At 37.3% G+C, this 21,292-nt stretch overlaps 1 protein-coding gene across 4 annotated transcripts in view; it reads right to left on the minus strand.

The window, feature by feature from the left end:
• Nucleotides 1–21,292, minus strand: part of EYA3 (EYA transcriptional coactivator and phosphatase 3) — a 105,266-nt gene that overhangs the window by 24,095 nt on the left and 59,879 nt on the right. For 3 of the 4 annotated variants that reach the window (XM_032863909.1, XM_032863908.1, XM_032863907.1), the window contains 4 exons: nucleotides 14,500–14,637; nucleotides 8,514–8,599; nucleotides 5,464–5,647; nucleotides 3,337–3,473 (listed from right to left, as the gene is read on the minus strand). In XM_032863909.1, coding sequence (XP_032719800.1) covers nucleotides 3,337–3,473; nucleotides 5,464–5,647; nucleotides 8,514–8,599; nucleotides 14,500–14,637 — 545 coding nt within the window. The remainder of the gene's footprint in view (nucleotides 1–3,336; nucleotides 3,474–5,463; nucleotides 5,648–8,513; nucleotides 8,600–14,499; nucleotides 14,638–21,292) is intronic. The other variant, XM_032863910.1, reaches the window with a different exon arrangement.

A 21,292-nucleotide genomic window follows, 5' to 3' on the forward strand; every position in this document is an offset into this window, starting at 1 on the left:
AAGAAAAACTCATCCTAAAATTCATATGGAATCTCATATTCCATAGCCTGAAAGGACAAAATAATCTTGAAAAAGAATGAAGTTGGAAGACTCACACTTCCTGATTTCAAAACTTACTACAAGGCTACAGTAATCAATACAATGTGGTACCTGCAAAAGGAAACACACATAAACCAATGAAATTGACAAGATAACTCCTAAGAAATAAACCCTGACATATACAGTCAATCTTTTTAAAAAAGATTTTATTTATTTATTTGACAGACAGTGATCATAAGTAGGCAGAGAGGCAGGCAGAGAGAGAGAGGGGGGAAAAGCAGGCTCCCTGCTGAGCAGGGAGACCAATGTGGGGCTCGATCCCAGGTATGGTCAATTTAAAAAAAAAAAAAAGATTTATTTATTTGAGAGAGAGCAGAGCAAGAGACAGAGCACGAGTGCAGGGCTGGGGTAGGGGGAGGGGGGACAGAGGGAGAGGGAGAAGCAGACTCCCCACTGAGCAGAGAGCCTGATGGGATTAGAGGCCCCAATCCTAGGACCCTGGGATCATGACTCGAGCCAAAGGCAGACACTTAACTGACTGAGCCACCCAGGTGTCCCCATATACAGTCAATTTTTTACAAGGATGCTAAGACCATTCAAGGGAGAAAGGAAAATATTTCCAACAAAAGGTGCTGGGAAAATTGGTTATCCATGTGCAAAAGAATGAAATTAGACCCTTACTTTATACCATATACAAAAACTAACTCCATACGAAAAAAATTAATTCAATATGTTTTTTTTTTTTAAAGATTTTATTTATTTGACAGAGAGAGAGAGAGATCACAAGTAGGCAGAGAGGCAGGCAGAGAGAGAGGGAGAGGCAGGCTCCCCACTGAGCAGAGAGCCCGATGTGGGGCTCGATCCAGGACCCTGAGATCATGACCTGAGCTGGAGGCAGAGGCTTAACCCACTGAGTCACCCAGGCGCCCCAAATTAATTCAATATGAATCAAAGACCTAAATTTATGAGCTACAATAAAATTCTTAGAAGAAAACATAGGTAAATGCCTTTATAACCTTGTATTTTTTAACACTAAAGCACAACAAATAAAAGAAAAACAGGACTTCAACAAAAGTGAAACTTGTGCATCAAAGAATACTATCAAGATAGTAAAAATCCACAGAATGGGAGAAAATATTTGCACATCAGATATCTGAGAAGTTATTAGTATCTAGAATATATAAAGAATTCCTAAAACTCAACAAAAAAATACCAAACAACCCAATTAAAAACTGGTCATAGGATTTGACCAGCTATTTCTCCAAAGAACATATACAGACGGCCAATAAATACATGAAGAGATGTTCAACACTGTTACTGGCCATTAAGGAAATAGAAATCAAAACCATTTCACATCTATTAGGATGGCTATTATTTTTTTTTAAAGATTTTAATTTATTTATTTGACAGACAGAGATCACAAATAGGCAGAGAGGCAGGCAGAGCGAGAGAAGGGGAAGCAGACTCCCTGCTGAGCAGAGCGCCCCATGGGGGGCTCCATCCCAGGACCCTGAGATCATGACCCGAGCTGAAGGCAGAAGCTTTAACCCACTGAGCCACCCAGGCGCCCCTAGGATGGCTATTATTTTTAAAAAAGGGGGTGGGGAATAATAAGTGTTGGTGAGGATGTGGAGAAATTAGAACTCTCATGCATTGCTGGTGGGAATGTAAAATGATATAGCCACTATGGAAAACATTTTGTTTCCTCAAAAAGTTGACCACAGAATCACCATATAATCTAGCAATTCTACTCTTTAGTTTATATCCAAAATAACTGAAAAGAGAGACTCAAAGAAATATATATCTGGATAACAATGTTCATAGCAGCATTATTCACAATAACTCAAAGGTGGAAAAAACCATTAGTATCCATCAACAAATGAATGAGTAAACAGAACATGGTATATACATACAATGGAATATTATTCAGCTACAAAGGGAAATGAAGATCTTATACATGATATAACACAGATGAGCCTTGAAAAGATGCTAAGTGAAAGAAGTCTCACACTTGGGGTTATGGACATTGGGTAGGGTGTGTGCTATGGTGAGTGCCGTGAAGTGTGTAAACCTGGAGATTCACAGACCTGTACCCCTGGGGAAAAAAAAAGTATATGTTTATAAAAAATAAAATTAAAAAAAAAAAAAAGAAGTCTCACACAAAAGGGTAGATATTCTATCATTCCACTTACACGAGATACTCAGAATAGGTAAATTCCGAGAAACTGAAAGTAGAATAGAGGTTGCCAGGGGCTAGTGGGAGGGGAGAATGGGGAGTTATCCCTTAATAGGCAGAGTTTTTGTTTGGGATCATGAAAAAGTTCTGGAAATAGATAGTGGCAACAAACAGCATTGTAAATGTACTTAATGTCACTGAACTGCACACTTAAAAAATGGTTGAAATGGTAAATTTTATGTTACGTATATTTTACCACTATTAAAAAAACTTGGTTCTCAGTTTTTCCCAAAAAATGTAAAAGGACTTAGATTTTTTTTTTTTTTTTTTTTTAACCTTTTTTTTTTTTTGGTCAGGAACAAAAGGAAAGAGAGTCCCCAAACACAGCCTTAATTTACTCATGTCTTAATACCTATTGATGAACTCATTTTTAAATACAGCATCCCCCTGCCCATTAAATGCTCATATTATAGAAAAATCAAATACAAAACAAAAGCATATAAAACTCCACTATTATTAGCATTTTGTATGATTTTCTAATCTTTTTAATAACGAAGCCAAATGCAATGTCCCTAATAAATGCTTATAGTGCTTAACCACAAAATAAGTGAGTACTCATCTCATTAATAAGTTATGCGTTTCACAGAAGCTTGGCCTAAAGCACTCTCATCTTCTCATTTTACTTTTAGATTTTTAAATGGAGAACACTATGACATTATCTGCGACACCCTGTGCTTTCTGAATATGAGGGAACTGTTCTTTCTATTCTGCTCTGAACACAGAGAACAAACTGTTCTGGCAAACTAAACAAACTAACAAACTAAATAAAAAGTTACTTGACTACCTAAATTCAAAAAAGCTTCTGCAATGCTTTGGTGAAAAGCATCCGAAAGTAATATGGCAAGTTATGGGCTCGGAGAAATGTGTTTTTACATTTCTCTCTTCACTAGGACGGTTTCGTTTCTCTTGACCAAGAATCGCAGGTGGTGGCAGGGCGGGGGTTGGGGGGCATTACTGCCACAGAACTACAGTATCTCCATGAGTTTCAGATAAGTATGTTCGATGAACTTAAAAAATGAGAAAAAAAAATGTAGGTAACTCAAATGAGTTTCTTCCCATACTTCCAATTCACTGTCCTGGGAAGAGCTGGCATCAGCTTTCCTTTTGCCCCGGTTCTTGCCAGTCATGTTTTTTCTGGACTCATCCGCATCTTTATTTGGTGTAGTTTGGGACAAAGATGGGCTTGAAGAAGGGTCTCCTGGAAAGAAAAGTGAGATATATATTGCCAGTAGTCACAGGCTATAAGAACCAGAGCTGGAAGAGGGTCAGCATGCTTTATGTCCGTAAGAACCATATTACAGTGATAAAGGCTGGAAAATCAAACTTCGCCTGATCAGTTTAGGAATGCATACCTAGGCACCAACATCAAGCATCAACAGCTCCTAATATAACAGAGAGTTATAATAGAATTTATATACCTGCCTCTCAATGCAAGAACACAGCCATAAAGTTGTTTCACACACACACACACACACACACACACACACACACAAAACCCCCAAAAACCTGAACCTGTATCTGGCTAAGTTTCTATATCAGAGTTTCTCGACTTGGCACGATTGACATTTTGGGCCAGATAATTTTTTTGTTGAGCCGACGTCCTATGTATCATAGGATGACTGGCTAAGCAGCACCCTTGCCCTTTATCCACTAGATGCCAGTAGCACTCCCCCCGCACTGTGACAACCAAAAATGTTTCCATACACTGCCAAATGTCTTAGGCGAATGCGGGAGAGGGCAAAGCAAAAAAACACCTTCAGTTGAAAACCATGACTCTAGTTCTATTTACCAATTTAAAATAAAATACAGAAGCCAGCAGGACATGTTGATCTATCCAATACAGAGATAATCAGCAAAATTCAGACTGGGAAATGGCATGAGATAAACACTCCAGTTTCTTCACAAATACAGTAACATCAGAGAATTTTAAAAAAAAGGGGAATTTATAAGTTAAAAGAGAAAGTATATATCCATCAATCCCAATGTATGAACCTTACTTTGATCCTAATTTAAATAAACTCTAAATAAAATAGGTTAATTTTTAATAAATTAAAAACTCTAATAAAAAAGAAAAATAAAACTCTTCACATTTATGAGAAAATGAGAAATAATACCTTTTAGTATTTTATGATAATGTAAGGAATTACTGCTGAATTATTTCAGAGGGAATGGCATTGTGGTTTCACTAGCAAATATTTATCTTATAGACATAGAATGCCTGGAATTCGGTGAGAGAACTGGATTAAGTACAGTTGAAATACGAGTTAATTGTTGAAGATGGATGATGGATACATAAGATGTTCATTATACTATTCTGATAACTTCTAGGTTTGAAATTCCCTATTATTAATAAGTTAAAATTGTTATGAAGAATAGATATTTAGAGCTATGAATTCAAAACTAAGGCATCAACAAGTGTAACTACTTCAAAGTTATGTAAATTTGAAGCAGTATCCTTTCCTTAGAAGACAAGTGAAGGTGCACAAAAAGATGCTTTAGTTGAGACAGAACACTACTTTTAAAAATGTATCAGTGCTAATAATAAACAGTCCTTCGTCCAATTATATGAAGTGACAGCCAACCACTAAATTTTCCTGAATGATAGAGACAAATAAAAAGGATATACATATGTTTACTTACTGAATGTGTGTATAAAGCCTTTATGTCAGGGTTTTTTTTAACCTGGACTTCATAATTCATCGACACATTTCAAACCTAAATGTACAGGTTTAAACTTGTAGGTTAATTATGTATTTCCTTGAGAGGGGAAGGACCATCGCTTTCCTCATGATCTTGGAGATCCATGACAGAAAAAGTTAAGGACTACTGCTCTGAGGCCGTAGCAGGCATCCACAATACGTACTGACTAAAACTAGAGTCCTTCAGCTTTGCCAAAACGTGCCAAGATTCTGAAGTTCCCTATGACAAACACAGTAAAGCTGAAGGGCGGAATGGCTGTCACAGTCTTCTCATTCTTGGTGCTTTTCTGTTCACAGGATCAGTTATTACATTCAGCCTGCCAATGACTCAGCACATAGTCTGGTTCTAATTTTTAAATATTCCTCACCTGAGAAGGAAAGCCAATAGCACAGTAACAGTGACTCAGACCAGAACAAAATGATCTTTACTATTCCATAATGTTGAATGAAGTGCCCTTAAGCCAAAGGCTTGAGAGGTACGGTGCTTACCAGAGGAAAGTCTCTGTGCTGTCGGCGCAGGTACCATGACACTAGGCTTCTCCGTCTGGTATGTGGCTGCGGCTAATGTGGTACTCTCGGTATCACTGTTAGTCTGGCCCGCGACTCCAAAGCTGGAGCTTGGGTAGCAGGTCTGGTACTGACTCTGACCAAGGATAGTATAGGTGGGATAGTCCTGTAGACCAAGGGGAATAAGGGAGGAAAACAAGACTTTCAGAAAAGAGCAAAGCGCTGATTTCAATACAAGAGACTTTCTGTCCCTTTTTTTTTTTAAAGATTTTATTTCTTTATTTGACAGAGAGAGACATAGCAAGAGCAAGAGAGTGAACACAAGCAGGGGGAGTGTGAGAAGGAGAAGCAGGTTTCCAGCTGAGCAGGAAGCCCGATACGGGGCTCAATCCCAGGACCCTGGGATCATGAACTTAGCAAAAGGAAGATGCTTAATGACCAAGCCACCTAGGCGCCCCACTTTCATGTCCCTCTTACTCATTGTTAGTTTCCTAAAACATTTATTTGACTTCTCATTTACCCATCTATAGCTTCCACCTAAACCAATGATTTTCAAAATGCATTCTGTGGCAACCTAAGAGTCAAGAGGAGAGACCTCAGAGGCTATCTTTGCCATGAGCAAGAGGCTGAGAGAGAAGGGTCCCATGCACTCTACACACAATGTCCCTTTTCTACTCTAATGGCTTTCTTTCTTTCTTTTTTTTTTTTCCCCATTTTAGGTACTGAATTTCTGTGTAAATTTCTGCACAGAATTTCTGATGATTCTATTCTTTAAGAAGTTTATAAGCAACTTCACTAGATGCTAGTGCTTTCTAAGTACAGATGAGCTTAAACAAAAAAGCACATATCCTACATTAAGGTTTCCTAGTTTAAAAACTGAGTATTGGGGCACCTGGGTGGCTCAGCCCATTAAGCGTCTCTGACTCTTGATCTTGGCTCAGGTCTTGATCTCAGGATCATGGGCTCAAGCCCCACTTTGGGCTCCATGCTGCGCATGGAGTCTACTTAAAAAAAAAAAAAAAGAAAGAAAATTAGAGGGAACTTTTTAATGGTTTCATGGGCACATACATGTCAAATCTTATCAAACTACAATTTAAATGTATGCAGATTATTATATATCAATTATACCTTAATAAAGCTGTGCAAAAAATGTGTATGATGTATAGCTCAAATACATACCTTAAAAAATTTCAACTGATACTGATGTTGGTAAACAGCAGGAAGAAGCTAATTAACCAGACCAATTATAAAGAATACTGAGCATCTACCATAAACCAAATATAACTCAGTCAGGGTATGTGTCTAGGTATGAGCTGGAACATTAAAGAAAAGAGTAAGCTGTACTGGCTGAACTCAAGGGAGTTAAAAGTCTAGCAGGAGAAGACAACATTTTCAACAAATTGGCAGCAAATTATATGTCCAGTGAGTGAAATACAGAGGAAGACAACTATCCTTGTGATAGAGCTTTCTGAGCTAAACAGACAGAGGAAATAAGAGCATGAATAGAGCCTAAAAAGGTTTTATTAAGGGACCAGAGATATTGAGTCTGGTTGAAACAAAGGATCTTTCAGGCTTGAATGAGTCATGCAAGCCTATGAATGTGACTTGGATTCTTTAAGGCCATGGTGTATAGTTTGCGTGTGGGGGTGGGCAGGTAACAGTGACTATCAAAATCAAAACAACAAAAATACAGAAAGACTCTGGGCAGATGATTGACAGGATAAAAGTAGACTTTTGAGAAAATTATTCAGATAGTGTTTTAAAATCTTTTTAAAAATCTTTTTTAATAATCTCTAACCCTAACATGGGGCTTGAACTCATGACCCCAAGATCAAGAGTTGTATGCGCCACTGACTGAATCAGCAATGTGCCCTCAGATAGCGTTTTAGGAAATGGTTAGGTACAGAGGAAAACTGGGGATGAGATGAACAGTTAACTGAAGTAATTCAGGATTAAAGGGGAAGAACCAAAACATAGGAAATAATAGCAAAAATGGAAGAGAAAGAATTCTAGAAATGGCTACATTAGGAATAGGTGAGGGAAAAAAACTGAAAACAACTGGTTTGGTTGAGGCCTAGCTTTATTTAAAAATGGTCTCATTGACAATTGAAAAGTCATAGGGAAAAGTGCTTTTTACTTTTGAAGGACAACGAGCAAAAAAAGTTGGAATGAAAGCCTGGCTTTTGATATGATAAACTTAGGGAAACAGCGAGACATTAAAGAAAAACATGGCCATCAATCAGCAGGAAGCCTGTAGAAATCATGCAGTCAGGACTAGAATGTTCATTTCGGAGGTAGTAAATGGACCCTGTGAATGTAACATTTCTGGGGATGAAATAATAAACATGTGGAAAACTACATACACTGTCCATGAGAGAAAACAGGATCAAAAAGAAAACTTAGGAAAGGCAAAGATAAATAACATGGAAGAGTGCCAGGTATATAGTAGAAACTCAGTAATTTGCGAACTCTAAGAATGAAGAAATGCAAAAACAGTCAAACATAAAAGATGAACCAGAACAGTAATGTCAACTATAGCCAAAAAAGAGATTCACGGAGAAAAGTTTCATTGCTGCAGAGAAAACAAATAAAAACCTAACACCAAAAACAAAACCCCTAAAACACTGAAGCTATTACCAGTGATCTAAACATAAAGAATTAATGGAACAGTGATCGAGACCAGACCACAAAGAAGAAATGAGTGCCTAAATAAAAAAGTAGAAAGAACCAGGCTTTTTCTGAACTCTGGGAATATATAAGTGAACAAAATAGAAAAGTAAGTCCCTATCCTCACGGAGCTTACATTCTAGTAGGGACAAGGTAGGAGGCAGACACACAAAGTAGGTAAGGGAGCAGATAGAGCTGTATCAGTCAGACAGCATAGTAATGAAAGAAACTGGAGGGCAGTCTGAGAAACCATCCAGGGTCCCAGTTCTGGTTGTTTCTTAGATTAGCAAATTGACCAGAGAGTGAAGAGAAGAAAATCAAGCTTGATGAACCATATCAAATAGGATGAACGCAGTAGACTGTACCTGGTTTGAGATGCTGGAAACTGCTGCTGCTGGAATATTGGCAATTGTAGATGAAGTGGATATCAGGCTGGCATTTGTGCTTGAAGCTATAGGATGGAGAGTGTGAAAGATGTTAAAAATATCATGTAAAAGCCTAGAAGAAATGGAAAACATATTGTGTCTTATGTAAACAGATCTACAAGGAGATAAAGAACATTGCACAAAGGAAACAAATACTGATTTTGCTCTTTTGCACGCCGTACTTTAATCTTGATTAGAAATAAAACAGTTCATTTTTCTGTTTCAACTTGAGTCTTCCACTCTTCCTATTGAAGTCCTAGGAAGGACATATGTACAATGCACTGGCTCATACTAATGAAATCAATGGAATCAGAAGCTAAACAAATCTCCAGTCTATCTTCTCAGCCCTTGAAAGATGACTCACCTGCAATGTGACCGACTGACAACCAGCAGAAACCACAAGAGCTCTGGTAAATCTGCATGTAAATCCTAGACTGGGATATTTGTTACCACTTGCCCCAAATGATGCCTCTCCTAATGCAACATAATTAACTTTGAGGAATAGAGCTGATTCCCCCAAACCTGCTTGGAGTTGCTTTTTGGGCTCTACTCAAATCATGAATTATTACTGTAGATCAATAAACATGATCTGGCATTTAATGATTTTACCAGTGAGCCTGGGAAAACCTGGAAAATATTAAATATTATTCTGGCCAGGTAACAATATACTCTGTAAGTTATTTAGCCTGCCTATCTTGGGACAAGGAATTTGGGCTAACTTTTTTCATATCCTTCTACCACAGACTCCACCAGGGTTTTAGTCAAATCTTCAGTGACTACTATTTGTTAAAGTGACTTTTTTCAGGTGAACCAGTGTAGTAACTGAGACTACAAGGTATTGGTCTTGAGCTGGTCCTTTCCCTCATTTATCACAAGCACACTTAGACCTGGTTCCCACTGCAGTCACTCATGCCATAAGGATTCATCATCAGGTAGACCTGACTATCTGACTACCTATCCCATTAGCAACAAAGTACTTTACAGGTAAAGTTAATAGGAAAACCTCCATTAAGAAGAGAACAGATGAACAAATGAAGCAGAAACATGAGAGTACTCATCAAAATCAGGGAAATCTTTATTCCTTTCCCCAAGGGTACTCTGCTTAGAAGAAAGTCTAGAAGAGATTAGAAGAGAAAACCCCAGCTTTCAGATGAATAACTTGGGACAAAGAAGAGTTAAGGTTATTTGTCTACTGTCATGGAACCAGTGGTAGTCACGATGGCATCTAAGATCTCCCAACTGGATGAGCCAGGGTTCAGATTTCCTGACAATCCAGGGAGATTTTTTCTACAATACTTCTTCTCCCAGGGGAACTACAGGACTCTTAAAAGAGTTTACTTTCTTAAACATAACAACCGAATGAAACAGATTTTATAACCTCATAGATGGTATTTTCTTCCTACCAATATTCATTTTCTTCTTTACCATGGCTTAACCCATTTCCCCCCCATGGGGAAGTACAAGGAATTACTGTACAATACACAGGCTTAGATGATTCTGTAAGTAGTTTTTAATCATTCTTGTGGGTAAAGATTTTGAGTGGCTTTCAGGTTTTATTACCAGTACATTATGCTAGGTAGCCAAGTAATAAAACACACAGGACATAAGGTGATTTAAGGTGGGAAAGAAAATGAATAATTTACTTAATCTCTTAAGTTTATTTCTCCTAGCAAAGTCCATTTCTAGCTCAATTTTTCATCGGTCTTTATTCTAGCATATAATCCTCTTTTCCTCCTATTTACCTTTAATTCTGTTCTACCTTCTTACTAACTTATAAATGGTTAGCAGTACAACCCATTCATATCTTCACATACATGGGGAAAAGGTACTCTGACTGACAAAGTGGTTTTATAAATTTAACAATTTTCAGACCACTTACTGAACTGGGCTAAAGGTAACAAGGTACACCTTATAAACAACTGGTCATATACTCTTATTATCTCCACTAGGAAGTTTAATGACTTGATTAGCTAGTTGCTGATACTGAATTTTTAATACATACCTTCCTAAAGATCACAAACTACTTTCAGCAATAGTGACTTCTATTACAGAAAATGTTGGCCTGCTGACCTAGAAAGTTTATAGGGTTCAGTAACACTTCCTTCTCTAATCCAATCAAATCCTTTCTCATATGTGCCATATTCATTCATTCAGCAAACCACGGTCTACTATGCACCCAGAAACTGTTCCAGTCACTGAGGAATAGAGCAGTGAACAAGGCAAAGTCCCCTGCTCTCATGGAGATCAGACTGCATTGATGGAGTGAGATAACAATTAAATACATAATTTTTTAGGCTCTTATAACCATCATTGCACCCAAGCCAAACTCACCTAAAAGGGCACACACATCACTGTATACCCTACCCTACACATAACTATGACTAAAAGTACTAATTAGTACTTATCATTCTGCCCATATATATATATACACACATATATATGTCTCAACAAATAATATTTGATTGCAGATTTAAGAAACAAAAGCAGCAGCAATAAAATTGCAACAAAACATACAAACTTAGAGGATCAAAGAAAACTCAAGTGGTCAATCCTACTGATACATATCTGAAGACTATCTGCTCTCCAAATGCGAATGGCACGCCCAACTGTTTTTGGATAGTCTCCACTCCTGTTCTGACAACGGAGCCATGAAATAATAGAAAAACAAAGCTTCTGAGAACCATGCCCCACTAGAGGTCCAATCAATACATACGAAAAGAGGAGACTCAGTAGTTTCCTCATAGGTGTGTTTTAAAAAACCATGCCCCAGTAGAGGTCCAAATAATATAGTCAATATACACAGACAGCTTTAATCAGAAGACGGTGGTTATAGCACTGTGAGAGGCACAGCCAAATTAAATGACACTGCCCCAAAGCCAGAAGGCTGACCTAAAGGTTAGTGGTATATATAAGTTGGCACAAGATTTACTTTTTACCCATGTCTTAACTTTATACATGTCTCCCTCTACCACCCTTGCCTACCTGGCTTTCAAGTTGTTCAAAGTAAGATGAGCTCTTTCTCACTTGAGCACCTTGGCAATGTTGCTTGCTCCGCCTGGATTGTTCTCCCTGGCCTGTCCCTCTTGCCCTCCCAGCATGATGGCTCATGCTCAGCACGTCTACTTCCTCAGAGGCATGCTCTTTGGCCCCTCTATTAAAACTAACTCCTTGGTGTGCCTGAGTGGCTCAGTCAGTCAAGCATCCGACTCTTGACTGGCTCAGGTCATGATCTCAGAGTCGTGAGATCAAGCCCTGCATCAGGCTCCACACTCAGCATGAAGCCTGCTTAAGATCCTCTCTCTCCATCTCTCTCTCCCCCTCCCCCCCCCCCCCCCCCCCCCCCCCCGCCTTCATCCTAATTAAAAAAAATAAATAAAAAAAAAAAAAAAAACTAATTCCTTGTTTTCCCAATCACAGCAACATGTTTTTTTTTCTTTCTGAGAACTTTTCAAAATCTATTTAATTATTTATTTGCTTGTTTTCTGTTTCTTCCACTCATCTGTAAGCTCCAAGAAGGCGGAATCTTACTATCTTATTCTTATCTCCAACATTTAGCAAAATACCTGGCACAGAGCAGGTGATGCTCAATAAATACTTGTGGGATTCATGTCTATCCTGTAGACAGGTATAGTCCTGTGTAACTTGTGGGACTCAAGTATAGCATGTCAAGGTCATCAAAAACAAAAAAACCCTGAAAAACTGCATAGTCAAGAGAAGCCCAAGTAGACATGACAATTAAATGAAATGTGGTATCCTGGATGGAATCCTGGAACAAAAAAAAGGACATCAGGTAAAAACTAAGGAACTATGAATAAACTATGGACTTAGGTAATAATAATGTACCAATATGGGCTCATTAATTGAAATAAATGTTCCATTCTAAATAAGACGTCAATAATAGGGGAAATTATATACAAGATGGGGGGATCTGTAACTCTCTGTACTGTCTTCTCAATTTGTCTATAAATCTGAAACTAATCTAAAAACTAATGTCTATTAAAAAACAGAACAAAACAAAACTCCTGATCAATGAAAGACTATAAAAAAAGACTATCATGTGCTACCAACAAAATTAAGCACAAACACATTCATTAAAAGTCAAGATTACGTTAAAATTAGTTTTGAAATTTCTGAAATTAATTTTACCACTTAAATATTAACCACTTAAACCATCACAACTGAAGAAAATAACCAGAGACTGGGCCACATATTTATACTGTAGGAAAAGATTGATATAAAGCAGTCAGATTTACTTAACCGAAGGGCTTTCATAAGCATTGCATAAACTGAAGAAAGGGCTTTGATCAGAGTTGATCAAGCCAGAAGTATAATTTTTTTTAGGTTGAAATTATACATTTTAAAGAAATTGCAATATGTTGACACATATTACATTAGCTTCAGGTGTACAACATAGTGATTTGACAACTCTAGATAACTCTATATATCAATTGTAGAATGCTTTGGGGTACGATGAGGAGACACTGCTATTTTGACCATTTTTCAAAAACTGATAGAATTCTTCTTGCTTTTCTTCCATGGAGGGACTGGATACAGGGGGAACAGAGCAGCCCTGGACAGCCATTCACTATCCATGCTAAGTAAAACTAAAGGTGGGAGAAAGGAGAGTGATATTGATAACAGACAACCTAGGTAATTTGATTCTGCCAATACTCATATTTCATTTTAGCCAATTGTTTCAATTTGTATTCTATCAATGTTTCTTTAGAATAAAGGCAAAAATTAATAACTTGATGGTTACCTTCGGCCTTAAATTCTACCCTCTGCCAAAGTTCTAACGAACAACAAAATGTGTCAAGAGGTTAACCAGAAAAGGGAGGAAAAATAAACTTACTTGTTTGTCCGTAAAGGTTCTCTCTTATGGGAGAGCTGATATTGACATCATGATTTCAATACCGAAAATCATAAATATTGCACTCATGCTCTGAGGTCTGACTGCCCAGCTTACATCCTGACTTAATTATTTACTAACTGGTAAATGGATCAAGCAGAAGTAGTTCTTAATCATTTAAATGAAAACAATTAAAACTGAGTAGCAAAATATTTTATTTGCTATAATCTATATCAAAACACTTTTTTATCACCAAAGTTCGTATCTTAAGAGTACCTCAGACCAGTTTTTGCTGTCCCATCCTCACTCCTCTAGCACCTATTTTATGAGGAATAAAATTTTAAAGCTGGGAGAAATCAGGAGAAAGGAGGCAGATGAGAAGCCAGATACATGGACATTAATTTCCAATCTGGAGCAATGACAAATTGCCTGTGTTAGATTTAGAAGGGCTGGGAATTAATCCCATAGTGCCTTCTGAATTTCTCTCTCTTTATTCCTAATAGTCCTGTCATAATTCTAACCTTTTAGAAGAACAACTCAGGAAGGCAAAGATGTTCAGAGTTCAAGCTTTAAGGATATGCTTTTTATCATGAAATAGAAACAAGACTGAACTTTTTGAGAAGGAAAAATGCTCTCACCAAGAAGCAGCAAGTGGGGGCGGAGGTATGACACCACTGCAGCAAAAAAAATGTAGCACACATCTCACTTCTGCCCTACCTGGACTTCACATAAAAGAAATCAGCAAAGTTCTGCCCCATGGGGAGTCTTCTGCTCATTTATAGGACAAAGTGCCACTGAGAACAGACTAAAACAAAATCAGACAGGTTTTCTGGACACCATGCAAAAGGAGAGGCTGAAGTTCTACGAATTACAATTCACATTTAAAGGCTAAACTACTTAGAAACCACAGTCCCAAATTCTGGGTGCCTAACACAAAAAGCATGCACAAGTGCAAATATCACCCCCTTCTGTTTTACAAGACAGTGCTCCTGTATTACCCAATTTGTTTGGAGATACAGATAGACTGAAAACAACAAAAACAACAATAATAAAACACACACAACCATGCCTATTTACCTTGAATGGGATAAGAATAATGTGCTGGGCTTGGCTGGCTTGTGGTTAACCCTGTAGTGCAGGTAAGAACACTGTGTTGACTTGGAGATGGAGTCTGAATTAAACCACTTTCAGGTTTCATACCTGGCCACAATGCACCTGAATCAGATAAATTGGACCAATTACAAACAATACACTGGGACTGAGGAGCATGGTTATGCTTTCAAATATCAGCCAGTAGGTTTAAAACCTAAATCTTAGAACAAAAATAAATTTGCTTGTAAGAGAAAATCACTGATTGTCCCACTCCTAATATACCACAAGCAAATACAGTTTCAAAAACTGGGGAGTGGGGCCACAGAAACAAAAATCTTGTCAAAATCCCCAATAATGATATGTATATAAGTTCATTTCAACGGTTGAGGAGATTGATCAGGGTTCAGGAAAAAAAAGCTACTGACACCCAACTGGAGTGTTTATTGTAGAGAGTGCCTGATGATCATGTACACTGACAAATCATTTATCCATTGTCAAGGTGGGAGACATTCCACATAAGTTTAAAATTCACTTACCCAGTAAACAAGCACCAAAACTTTCTAAAATGTATTGAGTACTTTTCTGCCTTCTTAAGCTGGTTGTTTTATTACCTGTTTCTTCTGATTAGGAAAGACATACTTGCTTATTTTTATAAATTAAAAATATTACAGAAATATATAACTTAGAAAAAATAAAGTCACATATAATCCCAGCATCCAGACTTAAGCACTATTAACAGTTTGCAGAAGTCACTTAGATTTCTTCTACATATTTACAAATCTTTTTTCTTTTTAATAAAAATGGGATATTATACATACTGTTCATAATTTGCTTTTCCACATAACACCTGTGAAAGACATCTTTCCATGTCTGAACACATAAATTTCTCATACTGATAGATATCATAGCTGTTCACTTTTATTTTATTTTTATCACAATGCTCCTGAGTGACAATCTTTTTCAAATAGATTTATATCCTTTCCTGCCTTCTCTGCAGGAAGGAAATAGTGAATGTACCTTTAGATTTTCTCAGAATTATTGTCACAAAGATTAATAGTGTGCTGTGCTATATATATATTACAGAGACACTCCCAGAGGTTACTGGAATATGTGAAGACATTTGCTTGGTACTAAATACAACTCAGTTATAGTTCTACATCATTTTGATTTTTTCTCTGTGACCTGTCTCTTGACAATCTCTTGCTTCTCACTTTACCTCCTTGTTCATTTGCAGTAAACTAGGAAACTATAAACGAAGTTTTGCTTCTACACGACAGCCTAAGGATGTCCTTTATGGTGAACAGTTTTAGTGGTAATTTTGGCTATGCAAAAATCTATCTATAAAAAATCTTACGGGGTGCCTGCGTGGCTCAGTCAGTTAAGTGTCTGCCTTTGGCTCAGGTCATGATCCCAGGGTCCTGGGTTTGAGGCCCACATCGTGCTCTTGGCTCAGCAGGGAATCTGCTTTTCCCTCCCTCTCTCTCAAATAAATAAATAAATAAATAAATACAATCTTTAAAAAAAAAAAAAGATCTTACTGTCTGGTTGTTCCTGTGTTCTGAATAGCTATGGCTGGTGGATCAGTGTAGCTGAAGCTAACAGGTCCAAGAAGGTTCATCAATCACATTCCAGGTAAGAAATCAATACCAAGGTCAGCCACAGCTCCAAATTCAGTATTAACTCATTTCATTTACTTCTAATCTGATATTGAATTTATAGAAATATAATGCACCGACAATAGGGCCCTCTGCTTCCTCAGGGCACTGAGATATCCAGGTACAACTCAGATCTGTAAAATTTGTTGATTACTAAATGGAAGGGAGCTGCAAAAATCTCAAATCGACATGGGATGTGGCAATTGCCTTGTCCCAAACTCTTAAAACATAAAAAAAAAGTCATATTCTTTTCTTACCTATTAAACATATGAAATAACTTATTTGAGGAAAATGAAGAATACCATCATCTACAGTATGCATTGGGAGGGTTGGCCCCTGTTCTGTGCTTAGTTTATTATTATTACCACAGCTAAAGCCCTAACTAAACCTAAATTTCAACACTAAAAATATTTGGAAATATTATTTTTTAACAGTTATGTGAAATTTGAATATCAGAGCCATGATTCTTTGTGGTTGAGTATCATTTTAGCAAACTGCCATTTCAATGTCACAATAACTTTCAGATTTATTGTAATCGATGTGATTTTTTTTTTTTTCTAAATAGCTTTTGAATCTGAGGTGTTGGATCTGTGAAAACATTCAGATTACACTGTACTAAAATACAATCTTATTCATGAGAATAGTATTCCCTGAAAATGTTTCACCAGTCTCATTATTTAGTAATGTAATTCAGTTTCAAAATGCAAAATGTCTATGAACTGGACCTTCTTATAAGGCCAAAAACCAGAGCAAAGTGTCCAAGGCAAATAGGAAAAGGACTATAGTAGTTTTGAATGTTTTTGACCAGAAACAAGAAGTTGGTATTTAAAATTACAATTATTTTACGATGAAGATAAGAATAAAAGACCACATGAACACTGCCTCTGGCATCACGGTAGCCTTGCTCTGAAAGCATGTAAGAATCTTCCTTTAAAAGTGCCCTTCCCAGAATTCCAAGTCACAGGCAGCATGACCAAATGGTCTGAGTATACCACAATCCTGCCCATAGCGAAGATGAAACCAAACACTGGTCTCCTGAGTCCCAGTCCACTGCTCTATCCCTACAACTACCAAGCTTATCGAGGCCTTTTAAGCCAAGGGCCTGATGTGGCACAATAGCTGGTCTAAGAATGGCAAATGAAGCCAGTCTCTGAGCTCTATCCTCTTACTGCCCCACACTGGGGTCTTATCACAAACTCTACCCAAGTTTCTCAGCACAAATACTTCATCTTTGGTTAGTCACTAACCAAACTAATCTGAGCACTTCCATTTATAGTAATATATATCAGAGTAGTGGATCTTTAGAGAAAAATTAATTTGGTTAGGAACTGAAGCACAAGCCAATGCTCAGGAAAAAACACATGAAAAATATCTTGGTTTGTTGATTCGATAGCTCACTGGGATGAGCTATTACAAATACTAAATAATTAATCTGAGATTTCCCTGTTATAAAATGAGTAGATGTATATTATAGAAAATGAAGAAAACATAGAAAGTAAAAAAAAAAAAAAAGTGCATAGTCTCCTTGCACAGAAAAAAAATACAGGCAGTTCTTGCTTTTGTAGAGGACTGTGTTACCAGAAACCAGCACGTAATGCAACTAAGTCCTTGCCTTGCATGGTTCCCTGATAACTGAGATCAAATCTATAATGCCTGTACAGCAACATGCGCATTTTTCTTCCAAATTATTCTTTATGTAGATATTTTTAAAAAAACACTAACTTGGCATATTATATTGCTTTTAATTTTACATACTGCTTTTAAATTAATAATAAACTTTTCTCAAGATGCTGAATATTCTTTAAGAATGTGAATTTATAAGAATATGATTTCTAACTTTCCCATTCTATAGATACACTGCAAATTTAACACATGGCTTTCAATTCAAAATGTAGGCTGTTTCCAATCTTTTGCTGTTATAAATAATGCTGTGATGAGTGTCTTATTTTGAAAATCCGTAGGTATCTCTAATTAGTTCCATAGGATAAATCCCTAGAAGTGGATTTGCTGGGGGAAATTGCATGAACATCCTTGAGGTTTTAGTATTACCAAATCTCCAACTCACATTAGAGTTCTTTCAAAAGAAGCCAGAATAGTGGCAGCTAAGGTGATCTTTTATGAGCTCCTAAAAATAAGTGGGTGCCCCTTTCCTCCCACATGTTCACTGAGATCACTGGAAATTAACCCTCCATTCCTCTTTCTGCCATTCCACTACATTTCTACAGAGCTCTTAAAAACAGTATGACCACTATTTCTTTACTTTTACATTACTCACATTACATGTGAGCATTACAGACTGCTCACAGTACAGGCCTCCTAGATTTCCTCTAGTTTTTTTTCTCCTTTCATCAAGAGGAGGAATATTTTTTAATTTCAAACTCAACTCTGAGACACAGACTAAATTTAGGAGCACTTCTGGAATTAAACAGATCCGGGTTCAATTCTAAACCCAGGCATTTCCTAATTGTATGACCTCAGGCTAATCATTTGATCCTTCTAAGCCTGTTTCCTCATCTATAAAAAGGGATAATGCTACTGCTTACTCCCGAGGGCTGTTCTAAGATTAAATAAGACAATAATGAAAAGTGTGAGGTACTTGTTCCCAGCATACTGCTTGGTATATAAAGCACTTCATAAACATTAGATATGAGAGATTTCCTGAAGCCCTGTGTACATCTGAAATGAAATACCAGACTAGCTAATCTAGTTTTAATGCTAATAGGCAGCACTAAGATAAAATTGCCAAATCTTCACAAGAAGAAAGAAACAGTATTTTCTACTTGAGTGAACACCCTTTTTAAAAAACTGGCCATATCTATAATTTTCTTAATAAATTCTGAGAATATGCCACATTTTTCATTCACATTACCCTAACCTAAATCTCCCTCCAGTAAGCTTCATATATTACTTAAGAGTCAGATTTAGCTGATTCTCTTTCTCTGAAATACTGAGAGAGGAATTTATGAAACAAGTCTCCCTCACTTCCAAATATTAAACAAAACCAGATTAATAAAAGAGCCTGCTATTACCAATACTTCTTTACAATATAAACAGTTTCAAGTTTTTACCAAGGACCTATTATACAGATTTTTTTTTCTTTAATACATGGGAAATGTAGTGATCATAAAAGATACCATAATATGCACATGGCACTGTGTTAGGTCTTCCATAATCTGAGATCAGAGATGTAATAGGAGTTTTATTCAATACGGAACAGCAGGAATGATCAACTGTTCAACAATGTCATAAAGAGCTCTGGGTTTGCTAACAATGAATTTCAACCAAAACAGAAGGCAAAAATCTAATATAAAAATACTTACTTTATACTTGCTAGCTTTTACTAGTCAGCTATTGAAAAATTAACTTTAACATATGCAAAAAGATATAATAAGCACAAACATATTCACGGACAGTTCCATTTCCAAAAGGATTGCTCAGTCACGGCTGGTTAAATATATAACAAATTTAAGATTTTAGTATACTGGCGGATACTGACAGGTGTGGAGGTATGGACATACAAATGGGGGAACAAGAGCATTTCTGTTTGTCTTCTTTCATGAAGTTATCAACCACCACTATCGTAAGGGCCTATTTAGCCAGAGCGATTCCATCTGGTTAAACAGTGATTTTGTTGTTTATGCAGTAAAACTTAAACTGACCCTGCCCCCCACCCCCCAGGGGAACTTACTTAAAAGCAAGTCCAGGAAACCAGGAGAATATGGTGGGCCAGTCCCTGATAACACAGCCCAAATATAAGGGGTGGGGGGTCAGGTCAGGTGGAGGTAACAGAGCCCGAATGCAGGGATGAGTTGGGCCAGGTGAAGACATCCAATCAGTAAAGCGAGCATACTGTCTCCCTAGCTACCAAGGAGTGTGGGCCCCACCTTTTGGGTGCCTTTTGGGCGCCAATCCTGACCAAGGTGGTAGGCTAGTTCAAATAGCTACTATGGGGTGAACTGTAATTCAATTGGCCACCCGTGTGTGACCTAGCATGACTGTGCAGCTTTCTCTGTGTGCTACAATCTCACTGGCCACCTGTGTGTGGCCAGGCTCAACCACATGGCCTTTGCTCTATAAAAGTTAGTCTGTGAGGCTGGGAGTGGTTGCCCTCTCTGTAAGAGGCGGCCTGAACGGTCGGTTTGATTCCCGATGCCTGGCACAAAATAAAGCTTTGCTTGACTTTCCCTTTGTATCAGTCTCGTTCCTTTGATTACGGACCCATCACTATCATTAAAACATAACTTCCCATTTTATTTCTAGTAGTTACCAGGAGCCAAGGCATATTAACAAGCCTAAACCTAAGAGAGCTGTCACTGTCACAAGGGACTAGTCAAATGGGCCAGGTAAAGCAAGAATGTAGAAACCAAAAGCAGGCAACACTAATACATCCAGAATCTATGGCGATCCGTTTAGAAGATCTTTCTAATTTCCAGTTAGTTTCAGTAAAGGCTACAGAGATAAAATTTTATTAACATGTTGCATATGTGAAAATAATACAGTACTCACTCAACTTTCTAACACTGGTTCTAGGAAACCAGGGAAGAGACAATAAAGCATACTGCAAATATCTATCAATTTACACAAAGAAAAATCAGCACAGATATTAAGTGCTCCCAGAGTCTCAAACTGACTTCCAGTAAATCAATCTAATTCACAGTTCATGTCCAACATACCTAACACCACAGAACAAACTACACACAAAGATAGGGCTATATAAAATTGGGGATTCTCCTCATTCTAAGATAACTTGTTAGTTCAGCAGAGCAACAACTGATCGGTTCAAGGCAGAGGGAGAAAAAGAGAGGGAGAAATTGACCAAAAAAAAAAAAAAAAGGAGAGTACACTATAAGGCATACTCTATCTGGATATTTAGATAACCAAGTTTTAGCAGGAAAATGAGTCATCTCAAAATATATTTATTATGCTTATCTAACCATGGTAATGTGTTTTGTATAAAGAAAGTAATAGTAATTCCTCAAAGAGTTTCCCCCAACACTTAAAGATTCCAAGCTTTACAGTCAAGATTTAGTACCTTTCTGGAAATAGCTAAATTTTGGCAGATACACAAATGAGCATTGAAAGTTATGATTTTATTTAATATGCATCAAACATACTGTTGGAAA

This window comes from Lontra canadensis, unplaced genomic scaffold (assembly GCF_010015895.1).
Source record: "Lontra canadensis isolate GAN:19392208 unplaced genomic scaffold, GSC_riverotter_1.0 scaffold25, whole genome shotgun sequence".
Lineage (NCBI taxonomy): Eukaryota > Metazoa > Chordata > Mammalia > Carnivora > Mustelidae > Lontra > Lontra canadensis.